General features: G+C 44.6%; 1 protein-coding gene across 5 annotated transcripts in view; it reads left to right on the top strand.

Moving 5' to 3' along the window:
- NFATC2IP (nuclear factor of activated T cells 2 interacting protein) overlaps positions 1 to 13741 on the top strand; it is a 748854-nt gene that overhangs the window by 661366 nt on the left and 73747 nt on the right. For all 5 annotated transcript variants that reach the window (XM_078652306.1, XM_078652304.1, XM_078652305.1 and 2 more), the window contains one exon: positions 10572 to 10684. In XM_078652306.1, the coding sequence (XP_078508432.1) occupies positions 10572 to 10684 (113 nt within the window). The remainder of the gene's footprint in view (positions 1 to 10571; positions 10685 to 13741) is intronic.

Genomic DNA, 13741 nt, shown 5'->3' with positions numbered 1-13741 from the left:
ATTTTGAGTTTTTAGAGACTAAAATGAGAATTTTAGTGCTTATCACACCAATTATTGGATGCGTTAAATAACACCCAACTCGGAAGTTCAACCCCTGAGCAAACATGAGTTTGGACTGGGGTAGGAAAACACCGACCCACTGATAATCATACTAATTCACCACTAATCCTCTCTGGGTTCCGGAGTAAAGTGCTACTCGCCAAAAAAGCGATTTGACGCTTCGTCAGGGTTAGTAAGCACTCTAGAAATGCAATTACAATAATCTGGGCCCAAGAGTCGAATAGAGAAGCGTTGTTTAAAATGCACAGAGATAGAAATTGTGTTTTACACTATTTCCTTAATAGCATATATCTAACAATGTTTTTATGAGTTATATAGTTCACTTAAGTAAACTGTACACAAACCACAACAGCATTAAACAAGCATTTATACAGCAATAGGTCTCGCATTTCCGAGAGTTTAAGCTATTGGCATTGTAAAAGATAATGGCCTTTATTTATGTTTTCAAAATCAATACATAAATAAAAGGCAATGCCATTTACAATGCCAATAACTCAAACTCGCGTAAATGCGAGACCTAGTGCATTGCAAATGCTTGTTCTGCTTTGTATTGATTTAAGCATTACTTTTTTGATATACGGGGGGCTCCCATCTCGACAACGGGAAATGATTGCAGCATGTGAATCTGTGAAAGTTCTAATACTGGAGTAACAGTATCTTCTTGGATGAGGAGTTGATGAGCTTTGATGATTCACACGGAAACCAAGTTTGTGGAACAACTTTAAGCAAGCCTCTTTGGCCTTGGACGTTTCCAATAATGGAGAACTACAGTTACAGGTAGTAACTTATTTTCTTCCTGAGACGCAACACTAGATACTGTCTAAGACAAAGACTTTCCATCCCCTGACAAGCAACACAGGCTCTTCAACTAAAATAAAAAAAATTAAAAATTCAGTGCATCTGTTAAACTAGTTTCTGGGCATCATGTCCTCAGCAATCAATATGATCCCTCCTGCACTCCTGGAAATTAAAGCCTTACAGGAACAGCTACAAAAACAGATTCAAACAAAAAAATTGTTCAAACAGGGTATGATGGAAGCTCTAGGCTGGTGGTCCCAAACCTCTCGCCTATCTGAGGTCCTCATGTTCTTACCTCAAATACCTCACTTCGTAATGACTACGTATGCCTCACTGAAGACATGGGGCAGTCCTCTACAGGACCTGTAAATTCAAGGAAAGTGGTCTCTGCTCCTAAAGAGCATACATATTAATTGCCTGGAGTTCAAAGCCATCTAACTCCGTCTCCAAGCTATCCTGCTAATAGCAGGGTCTCCGGTGTTAAATCGCATGGACAATACCACCAGAATGCAATGCATAAACAAAACAAGTGGCACAAGATCACTGGCACTGTCCAAAAAAGATGATGAAATCTGAAGCCTGCCAACACACAGAATAACCTTCGGGCCGAACATGTTCCTAGGACTAGCAATCTCTCAGCAGAACTGGAAACAGCCTCCACGAATGGAGTTTGGTCAGACGATGCTAAATATGATCTCATTCTCGGGAAAACCAGTTCTAGATCTCTTTGCAACAAACTGCAAATGCCAGTTCTATGCAAGTTGGTATCCACATCCAGGATCGTAGGGGAATGACTTTCGACAGATGGTATGGGATCTATGCCTACCATTCCCCCCCCATTTCTTAAATATCAATGGTTCTCAGCAAGAGGAAAGCAGAGCAGTACTCCCTCTCAACGCGAGTCTCTACAACTTTGACGTCTTCAATTCCAGTCGTCGACTAAGGCTTTCAGGCCTACCTAGGCCTTTTCTTCTGGCTCATGGAAAGGACGCCATTCAAGAAGTGTCCTCAATGTGGGTCGAAGTTTTCCCACACCGATCTCCATGAGGTGTGCAACCTTTGCCTCTCACCAGAGCACGAGGATATTGTCACAACAATTTCAATCCCCTAGATGTGTCTATTCAACACATCATAGGCTACTTATTACACCTCCAAACATGTACCTTAGCCTACACATCTATTAGACTGCATCTTGCTGCCATAGCAGCAAATCTACAAAATAGATAGCATCTATTTCTTTTCAGAGTACCTGCTATAAAAGCCTTTATGGAAGGACTTAAAAGAATAATTCCTCCCAGAGCACCACCTTCACTGATGTGGAATTTAAACATTGTTCTTACGCGGCTAATGAGACCTCCCTTCGAACCTTTACATAAATGTGAACTACAATTCTTAACATGGAAGGTTGCGTTCCTAGTAGCTATTACTTCTCTACGGAGAGTTAGTGAACTACAAGCACGAACTATTCAAGAACCTTTCATGCAAATGCATCATAGTAAAGTCGTTCTCCGTGCTAATCCTGAATTCCTTCCTAAAGTAATTTCTCCCTTCCACCTCAATCAGTCTGTGGAACTGCCAGTTTTTTCTCGCAGCCACAAACAGTCGCAGAAAGAGATCTTAATACCTTGGATGTAAAAAAGAGCGTTACTATACTACATTGAGAGAACACAACCCTTTCGTAAGACCAAACAACTTTTTGTGTCTTTCTCACCACCACACAAAGGCAACCCTATATCAAAATCTGGGATTGCCTGATGGATTGTCAAATGTACACAAATTTGCTACCACTCGCTACTAACTTTGTTGCTGCTGTCCCTCGTCTGGAGCCCAATCACTGCCTAAAGCTACAGGAGTAGCCAACTGACCTTCACCTGCAGTTGCTGGAGCGGCGGGGACGCCGGAAGACTCCGTGTGGCCGCAGAGGAGGGAGAGGCGCCGGCCCCGGGACTGCGAGGACCAGCATGCACCATCTCTAGCTGGTCCTCTTCCCGTGAGAGCCGCGCCCCCTCCCAGTGCCACACCTCCAAGCCAAGCCCTTAACATCTCGCGGCACCCGCTCCGCGGGTGCCACTCGCTACTAACTTTGTTGCTGCTGTCCCTCGTCTGGAGCCCAATCACTGCCTAAAGCTACAGGAGTAGCCAACTGACCTTCACCTGCAGTTGCTGGAGCGGCGGGGACGCCGGAAGACTCCGTGTGGCCGCAGAGGAGGGAGAGGCGCCGGCCCCGGGACTGTGAGGACCAGCATGCACCATCTCTAGCTGGTCCTCTTCCCGTGAGAGCCGCGCCCCCTCCCAGTGCCACACCTCCAAGCCAAGCCCTTAACATCTCGCGGCACCCGCTCCGCGGGTGCCACTCGCTACTAACTTTGTTGCTGCTGTCCCTCGTCTGGAGCCCAATCACTGCCTAAAGCTACAGGAGTAGCCAACTGACCTTCACCTGCAGTTGCTGGAGCGGCGGGGACGCCGGAAGACTCCGTGTGGCCGCAGAGGAGGGAGAGGCGCCGGCCCCGGGACTGCGAGGACCAGCATGCACCATCTCTAGCTGGTCCTCTTCCCGTGAGAGCCGCGCCCCCTCCCAGTGCCACACCTCCACAATCCCTCACATCCTATAAACCTACCAGGTAACGCGCGCAGCGGGACGCGCGCGGGACGCAGCCCGGGGCGAAGCCCGGGCCAAGGGCGGGCCCGTTGTTGCCCGTTAGTGCCCGATAGGGACCGGACCGGGCTTATTCCCTTTCATCATCGACCCAGCAACAAACAATCATGCCGGCCAAAACACGAAGTACCTCCAAACCCAAATCTAAACACGCTCAGGAGGTAGCACAGGTAACAGGCCCTATCGACCTATTTATATCGCGGGTAAATGACACGATAAACCAAAGCATAGCTTTAATGGAGAAGAGAGTTTCAATGGATCTCATAAGCGCTAATGCAAAGCGCTCATCACTAGGCGCTATAGCAAACGCCGCCTCCCCAATCAATTTAAACACTCAAAACAGCTCTCTTCCTGTGACTCTTTCTGCTTCAGACCTAAACACTGTTCCATCAGTAGTTGACCTGTCGGTCACGCACTCTGAGTCGGATCCCTCAATAACAATGGATGACCTGGAAGCAACTCCCGACCTAGCCGGTTGCCAAATCGAAGGAGACATCCATTCCATAAATAACTCATCCCAGCAAGGCGGGAGAGAAGGGGCAACACCGAAAATTCGATCACCAATCAATGAAGGAACACATAGTTCTTCCTGCCAGGAATCTAAAACAATCTACTCAAACTCCGTAACCTCTAACAGTATATTACATATCTCTGACTCAATTCTTCCCCACAAGGCAATTTCTAATGATAACAGGCCGGAGCAATGTAAGACCTGCAGAATCACCTCACAAGTTCTCACCACAACTAAGGACTTACTATATCAGTATTTAAAGCCTATCCAATTAAGTATTAGAAATCTTGAAGCACAACTAACAATAATTTCAGCTACCCTCCTAGATACGAATACCCGGATCGATGTAAGGGGTCAACGTAACACTTCGCACCCACCAATAAAACAAAACCAATCACACGCACAGAAAGGAGTCAATCATTCCAACACAACACTTTCAGTACAAAAGACTCTAAAACAACCGTCTACCATACCCAAACCCATTGTAAACACATCCCTTCCCCAGCAGGAGAAACCACCTCATTCCAAAGTACAGCAAACACTAACCGCAGGCAAGGCCATGACAGGCACTCCAGGTCCATCAGCCAAACCAGATTCCAGTAGAACCACCACAGAAAAGTCCGACTCTCAGTCATCGAACTTATCGCTCTCTCAAAAAACACCCAAGAATACATCCAAGAACACACCCGCACCTAAAACCACGCCGAAAAAACGTCCGGCAGCCAGACGCCCCGCTCACTTGCCCCCGGAAGCTACTCCCTTTACAATAGTTTTAACAGGAGTACCCGAGTTAACAGATGACATCTCAGAAACTGCATGGTCAATTAAAAACAAGGCCATGCAGTGGCTTAGCATAAACAGACCCCTTGAATCCCATCTCTCGGGAGGGATCACTACAGCCCGTAGGGTAGCCTGGATAGGCAAAACAAAGAAAACAATACGCGGTGATTGTATCATCGTAACATGTAGAGATCCCGCAACTGTAGACCATATTTGTGCATGGCCCCAACTCGATAAAAAAGGGGGAATAGACGCCCGCCACCTCTCCTTTTTTTACCCCCCAGTAAAACAACATCCCAACTTTCCACCATGGGAATGGCACCACTATCCTAAAGATCATTTTAAAGATCTACGAAATCAGGACCCTTGGTGTCAAGCACCATGGAATCAGAGGGAGTACCCACGCGACTACTCAGACAGGGGGGGACCAAGAGGTAGATATGTTGAACGCCAAACACCTTATTGGCAGGACAGACCCTACCAAGCATATGAAGGATGGCAGGGCTTTCTGACCCAAAACCGATTTGAGTGCCTTGAAATGGTCGACTGACCATTCATGGGCAAACCTAACCACCACAATGTAGATTCCGTACACCATTCTGTTTCCGACAAGTATCCTACACCATCACCAGAGCCGCCCTACACGCCAAAGTCATCATTGACCCATTTAAACAATCTCCCGATTCGTTCCCACCCAGTAGAAGCATATACCAGCCAAAGATCAAACATCGAGTCCGACACAACTATTGGAACCCACACCAACGCGATGACAGTATCTGCTATCACGGAAAATAAAGAGGTCATGAGCATAGGCATAGCCTACTGGAATGTTGCAGGACTAACGGAAAAAATATCATGCCCCCTATGGCTGAGCATAGCAAGGAGCCATCAAATCTTGTGCCTACAAGAGACCTGGCGTACATCCCCCTCCATCTACCGGGCTATAAGACATTTTTTACAAAAGCAACGCCAAGTACAATGGGAAGACCAAAAGGCGGGCTCCTGATCTATCTCTCCAACACCTTACCACTAACAGCAAAACTAACAAAGGAAACACCCACTTATCAAATCATCCAACTCACTCATCAGACGGCAGCGTCAAGAAATTTACTCATAATCATAAATTACTATAACAACACAGGCTCTCTGGAATGTTGCACGTACCTAGATGAAATAGTAGCACACATATCTTCATTACAAAACGTGAACTTAAATACGACAAACTATATTTGGGGAGGCGATTTCAATCAAACAACATGTCCAAATCATGAAAGTGGAATCTGCGGTCTACAGACCGAACTCGGAGATCCCATCCCACACTTTGCACACACTCCGAGTGGAAACAAGCTCAACGAAATTCTCTTCACCTTGGACCTAGACTTCGCCAACGAACTAGTTGACCCGGTCCAGAAATTTCTACCTACTTTTCATGGGCGCGGCTGTATGTCAACAATTGACTTTATCCTAGCCTCGAATACCTGTAAAGGATTACTAAAAAATTATAAAGTAGGGTCCAGCCCGATTAGTGACCACTACCCCCTGAGCGTGGATCTCCTTATGGAAAAAACGGGTCCCTCCACAACCAAAGTCAGCCCTCTTGATCAGCAATCACTAGTATTAAAGAAGAAGAATGGGTATGCCATTAAATGGTCAAAAATAGACCCTGAAGTTACTTCACAAAGGATACTTGCAAAAACGCAACCATGGGTAAGGGACTGTCTGTCTGCAGAGGCCTCTCCAGAACTAATTGTCAACTCCTTTCACAATATCCAAGGAGCAATAAGGGACGAGCTATTTAAACACACTGCAAACAAAGCAAAACCTCCAACAAAGAGATGGTTTGACTCTGACTGCAGAAAGGCCCTCACGTCCCTCAAAGAAGCTCTCCAACAGAAACCCAGAGACGCCCAAAAAATTTCACTTCTGAGGAAAAAGTATAACACTGCCCGGAAAACTCGAAAGCGCCAGATAAAGCAAGACCTATGGTGTCAACTTCACGAGAGTGCACTAAAAAAAGACAGCACTACATTCTGGCAGACCATCAGATCACCCCTTCTAGATAATACCACAGACCCACATCATTTAGATGTGGCAATAACTGAGAATGACTGGGTCCATCATTTTATAAAAAATTTTGGCTCGCAAACCGACCTCTCTCAAACAGAAGATCAACCACAAGTAGAGAATAATTTCCATCCTATTAATCTACGCTTCACTGTTAATGAGGTTAGAAAGGCCATTACTGCGTCAGAAACTGGCAAGGCTCCCGGCCCAGACGGGGTACCTATGGACTTGTTCTTATACAATAGCGACTACTGGTCACTAATAATTACCCGGGTAATGACAGCAGTCACCGAGACTGGACTTCTTCCATCATGGTCTACTTCCACCCTCCTGCCAATATTCAAGAAAGGGGACCGTAACGATCCCGCGTGCTACCGGCCGATCTCCCTTCTGGATTCCACAGGCAAGATTGCAGGTCGACTACTCCTGGACCGATTGCAATCTTGGGCCCAGGAGAACAGTATCATCACAGACCTGCAATATGGCTTCCAGAAGGGGCTCGGGACGGTGGAACAGGCACTAAACCTGACCCTCCTGGCCGGAAAATATACCAGCGCGAAAGGAGGCAAAATCTATCTGGTCTATGTAGACCTGAGCACGGCCTTCGACTGCGTTCAGCATGCCAAGCTGTGGGAGATCATGATAAACCTCGGAGTGGATCCATCCATACTAGCCTTCCTCAGGGAACTCTAAACCAACGCGGAAGGCCGAGTTCGTTATGGCATCGCAGGAGAACTATCACGCCCCTTTAAAATAACACGAGGAGTAAGGCAAGGGTGCGTACTGGCTCCCTTCCTGTTCAACCTATACACAAACGGGATCGAACAAGCATTGCTGGAAGGGAGCCAGGACCTTCCACAGATAGCACGCCGCCCAATACCCATCCTCCTGTATGCCGACTACTCGGTCATCCTGGCCCGGACAGCTAATCAACTTCAGCGGCAGCTGAACAAATATGTGGCATTCATGGATTCACTGGGTCTGAAAGTCAACATTAAAAAAACATTCACAATGACCATCGGACCAAAACACGGAGTCTCAAAATCCATGTATATCAATAAAAATCGACTGGAAAAAACATCGGTATACCCTTATTTGGGTATACTTGTGGATGACACAATGACCTGGCGCAAGGCTATCGAAACTAGAAATCTCAATTTCCGCCGAGCAGTGTCAGCACTAAGTGCCTTCTCCAGAAAACTTGGCAAACCAGCTCCATCGGAATTGCTAACAATATACTATGCAAAATGCCATAGCGTGGCCACTTACGGAGCAGGCATCTGGGGCTACGGAAACATCGATCAACTCCAGGTAACGGAGAACGCTTTTATTAAATACGTTCTAGCCCTCCCCCAAAGCTCCCCAACCTTTGCATCGCATCGGGAGCTAGGGATGGAATATGTGACAGACACCATACGATGCCAGCCTCTTATACTCTGGCACCGCATATGGTGTAATCCTGAAAGCCACCTAACGCGTTCCATCATCACCGAATGCCTTGGTCTAGCCCACTGGAGGAAAATACCCTGGCTCAATTACATCCACAAATTCTTTCAAGACCTTGATCGGGAGCAATACTTTCTCGAACCACCATCAATAGAGGACATTTCAAAGAAACATCTGAAAGAACTATGTATGGGCCACTTAAGAGAACTTCGCCACCAGGCGGAGATTGTTAAAATACAAAACGAAAAAATCTGCTCCTTACAGCCAGAGAAGTTACCGCAGCCCTACCTGTCATTTTTTCTCTCGAACTACGAAAAGTTCCTACTGACAAGACTACGGTTCGATCTTTTCTTCCGAATGGTCTCATTCCCAGAACCGAACAACTGGTCCAGGAGCCTGTCATGTTGTCCTTGTGACGGGGTTTCCAACCAATCAACGGTCCACGTTGTTATGTTCTGCAAGTATTACAGAGCAGTTAGGAAAAAATGGATCCTTCCCCTTCTCCGCCTAAGTGGACTCAGATGTACATACCCAGCTCTCGCTTATCTCCAGTCACCGAAAAATCCGCATGAAGCAAAAATGATAGCGATCTTTTTAAAACTAGTAACAAAAACTCGTCATCAAATCGGTTCTTAACTATTATATGTGTCTCAATGTATTAACTCTCGAATTTTTATAACTGTACTTTTTATGATTATGCAATTTTATAATCGAATAAAAGTTTATGAACTGCTACCACAAAGCTAAACGTACATTATCTGCTCCCCCTAAAGCCCACTCTACCAGAAAGATTGGGGCTTCAATGACATTTTTAGGGAACATTTCCTTAGATGACATCTGCAAAGCAGCTACATGGTCTACACCACACACATTCACATAACAGTATTGTGTAGATGTGCAAACTAAACCAGCTACTGTAGGCCAGGCTGTACTCAAAACACTATTTCAAACTACTCCAACAGATCCTGGTGGTCGCCGCTAAAATGGGGTACTGCTGTATAATCTATACAACAGTGTGTAATCTGCTGCTTATATGCCTCGAATGGAAAATGCTACTTACCAGTATGCATCTGTTCTTCGCATGTAAAGCTGCAGAGTTACACACGCCCACCGTCCTCCCCGGCTACATTTATCTGTTCCAGTATTATCTTAATTAGATACAGCTTACATGGACTGCCTTCCTTTTCTTGCAAAGCTCCATCATTTCCCTAATGGCGAAAAACCATCTGAGGATGGAGCCGATGCCCATGCTCAATGTGATCCAAAGGAGGAGTCACCTGTCTCGTGACTTCCAAAGAACCTTTCAGGACAAAAACAAGTGCAAACGTCCGGGCCCAACACCAGATGGCGATCTATGCAACAGTGTGTAACTCTGCAGCTCTACATGCCAAGAACAGATGCATACTGGTAAGTAGCATTTTCCATTTTATTTAACTGCATTTGAATATTGTGTATATATTTTCTACCCACCATCTGCTATTTGCGTTAATACTATAAGGTATACAAATACAGTAACTGCTTGCTATACTGATTCAAGCATGTGAATATATGAAAGATCCAATACTGGAGAATAAGTTACTTACCTGTAACTGCATTATTGGTATCTTTCATAGATTTACATGCGACCCACTCTCCTACCAGGAGAGGCTGTCCTTATAATTTAGGATTATTTATTGCCACTTGTGCTTGAAAATCTGAGGGATTTTGCCTCTGTTGGGAGTGTTCTAGAGGGTGCTGTCCCCAGATTGTTTATAGTTCAAGTTTGGTTCTTTTTTTAAAAGGACATAGATGGGCTAATTACTTGACTTTCACATTGCCATTATTGCATTTGATGGTGAGGCATGCTACTTTAGATTGGTACCATGTGTTTCTGAATCTTAATGAGAGCATAGATAACCAGTTTTTCACCTTCAGTCTGTCACTCGTGTAATATGTAAGGGGTTTTCTTGGTTAATTCCTAATCTTCAGTGCAAGACATGGTGTAATGGTGACCTACCTCTTTTCAGGGGATATTGCAACACCGGTTAAATCTGCACCAATTCCTCTGGCATCTATGAATTTTGGCTGGGTCGTACTTTAGCATTCTACTCTTGGATGGACAAACTAAATGCATCGATTACATTGAATTCTTCAGCAGCCGTGACTCCTGGTTGGTCACTTTTCCTTTTGTCCGCAGGATAGACTATTGTTTGGGAATACATTGTGGTTTGTTTAGCAACAGGTAGCACATCGTTAATGTATTTTTTTCTGCTCTAGATTGTGTTGTTTTGTCTCAAACCATGGAGCAGAATCCAGACGGCAATGACAACATCACATTGAGGATTCAAGGGCAGGAGAAACAGTCTCACTTCTCTGTCACTCTCCGGAGGGTAAGAAATTACTTGCACCTCTATCCTTGGGGTACTGTAAAATGTTAGCTGTCTTAAGTTCTAAGTTAAGATTGGTTGATAAATCTCATTCTTGAGTCTGAAGGAGGTAGGGTAACCGACTAGAAGACTTTTAATACTATTCTCCCATTTTGTTAATCACTTGCATACTCTGTGTACAAGATCAGTCAATTCCCTCAAACACCTCCCCATGCCCTAGTATGCAAGTGTCCTGCCCAGAAATGAAGTAAATCTGATGTTTGGCTCAGGAGGTATTTAAAAATGTATTAAGAGTTTTCCTCTATCAAAGACTGAAACGTTTCTTTCTGTATCGAAATACAGCTACTAGAGGGAAGCAGTACGTTTGTTTTGACACAAACTATCATTCTTTCAGAGAAGTGCTGCCCTTCAACAGTTTTGGTCTCTTTAGCAAACATCAATGTATCAGTAGTAATTGAATAAATGTCATTCAAGATGGTTCTCAATGACCAGTCCGCATATCTCATTTGTAGATGTTCCCTACAACTTCTCTGGTGCTCCACTACTTGGAGGGTGGCTTTCTAGAAATTAGATTCATGGGATTTTCTACTCTTTTAGCATGGCCTTTTGGCTGTAGTCTTTCACTTTTTTCCACCTATGGAATTAAAATCTATTAACTTTCCTGACCCCTCGAGCTGAAGAAGTCGGGGGGAGCAAGAATAACACTGTTCTCCTCCAGGTAACAGTTATCTAAGATCCAAGAAGCAGTCCGATTTTTAGAGTGGTGGGTGCAATGTTTATATGGTTGACCCACCAGTCAATTGCTAATTTCCCTAAACAAATCATGACAAAACTCCTCCACAATTGCCTTTTCCTTTGCAATACTACAACTAAGTTCCTGTGGTACACTGAACAATCTGCTCCAAAAGGCTTGAATTATCTTTTACCTCCTGGATGCTGCAAAAGCCCACTTGTTCCAGGCTCTTTGACCTAAGTTCAGTGCACCACCTTTCTTGCCACCTCTCCCTCCTCCTCCCTTGATGAAGTAAGGCCCCTCAGTGTCCCCCATAGCTTCAACAGAATACACTATGGTGATTGATACCTTTTGAGTTAAACTTGCAAAAACAGGAGGCGGCATAATATGAGTGTTCATTTCACTAGGTATCATGCCGTTGGACAGTTTTGATCAGTGACTTTTAGCTTTTGACCGTTCACTGTCGAGCTGGGGGAAGGCTGGAGTACATGGGAAATAGTTATAATAGTCTAGCCCAGAGTTGACTGCTGTTGTGTACCAAGGTTTTCTGCCGAGCCACGTCGGAAAGTTAAAGCTACCGTTTTCAAATGAGGTTGCTTTAAGTCAGGGTAATGGCAACCTTTACAAATGAATATTGTGGAATACAAAATAAAATTATAAATTGTTTTAATTTTTCTATCTTCTTTTTTTTCTTTTTTAAAGTAGTTATGTCTCTAAAATGGGACTCATTTTTCTAGGCAAGTTCAAAATGAAATGGCTTTTGATTTTTAGGGTATTTACCAAAAAGTCAACTGCTGCAGCCTCACTTGTTATAGAGCTCTTTAGCCACTGCTATCCTTTAAAAATAAACAGTGGGTACAGCTTGTTACATTTTGATGCAGAGAGGTTACCTGCAGGGTGCCATTCCTGCTTCTCAGGCAATGTGAGATTTTACTCTACATTTGAGTCTCAATTGACCTGGCTGCAGTATTTCATTTAATTTCTTAAGAGTTTTTGGCTTGGTTGTACTTATGACTCTCTCAAAGTCAGGTGGGGGCAATTAATATAATCAAACGGCAGCAATAGTTAAGCATTTATTTGACACTCAGGCAAGAAATTATGTCACACGCTCACAGACTGAACGCTGACCAATTTGTTTTGTATACAAATATTATTTGGTTGCATTTTATTTCTGGAGCCAAGCCAAGCCTGGTACAGGTAAATGTAATACTACTTTGCAGGAATAATGCAGTTGAATACAGTTGAAATTCACTTGAATGCAATTGGTTTCTTTACAGGTAAGTCAACTGTTGAAATTACTTTTCAGTCACCATTGCAATTCCTGTATGATTATTTTTAGATTACTTTTAAAGTTACTATTTTTACTTAGTGTGATAGGCCTAGATATTACACTGGGACATTTCCTAAATAAAAGGTGAGTAAATCAGTTTGTGTAAATATACAGTTTGTTTTCATAGAATTTCCCAACTCCACACTTGATCATTTTTCACAGAAAAGCTGTCCATGCAATCCTTTGGGAGGAAATAGGTTTACAGGTAAGTACTTGATTTTGGGTAGCTACGATAAGCACACATATAAAGAAGTATGTCGTAATGATGAATCCACATGTACAAGAATGAAAACAAACAACAATATATGTATTTTTTTTAAAAAGTACTTGATTTTGGGAGTTGGGTTTCTGGGATTAGAACAAGGTTCCTCCAGGGTCAAGGATACAATCTCAAAGGACCCTCAGCAGAACCAGGGGGATGGGGGCCTCCGGCTGATGCCACATGGATGGGGGATAAAGCTCCTAGGGTTTAGCTCAGGGCAAAGGGGGGATACAAGTTTGCCACCAAAGTGCACTCACTGCTGCAGAAGGACAGCCGGGTGCAGGATGCTGTTTTGGTGTAGGATGCCCTGTTTACAATGGGATTTGCCGTTTTGGATTTTGGCTGCAGACTCGGTCCAGGATGTCTACTAGGAGGAACCAACAGCTGGGCAGGTAAGTTGGAAGGCTCAGGGAAGTAGGTACACCTCAGGTCATGCAGCGGCGGCTGGATGCAGGGGTCTCTTTTGAGGTCAGATTTCACCATTTTCTTTGTTGGATGTGCTCCTTGCAGAGGCTGGAGGCGACGTTGGCTAGTCCTGGAGGGGTCATCCCATTGTGGACTCAGACTCTGGAGGGCTGGGGGACAGCCCTGGGACCAGTGGGCCACTCTGATTCGGGCCGTAGGTGTCTGGTGCAGTGGTGGTTCCAGGTGTCCGGTTTTTGTCCTCAGCAGGCTGTCTTTGGTGTTTCTTTTGAACAGAGCTGCTGTTTACAGGAGATCCAGTCTTTGTTGAAG

The sequence above is a fragment of the Lissotriton helveticus genome, chromosome 7 (genome assembly GCF_964261635.1).
Source record: "Lissotriton helveticus chromosome 7, aLisHel1.1, whole genome shotgun sequence".
Classification (NCBI taxonomy): domain Eukaryota; kingdom Metazoa; phylum Chordata; class Amphibia; order Caudata; family Salamandridae; genus Lissotriton; species Lissotriton helveticus.
The sequence above is the reverse complement of the archived record's forward strand: the minus strand, read 5'-3'. Positions and strand labels throughout refer to the sequence as shown.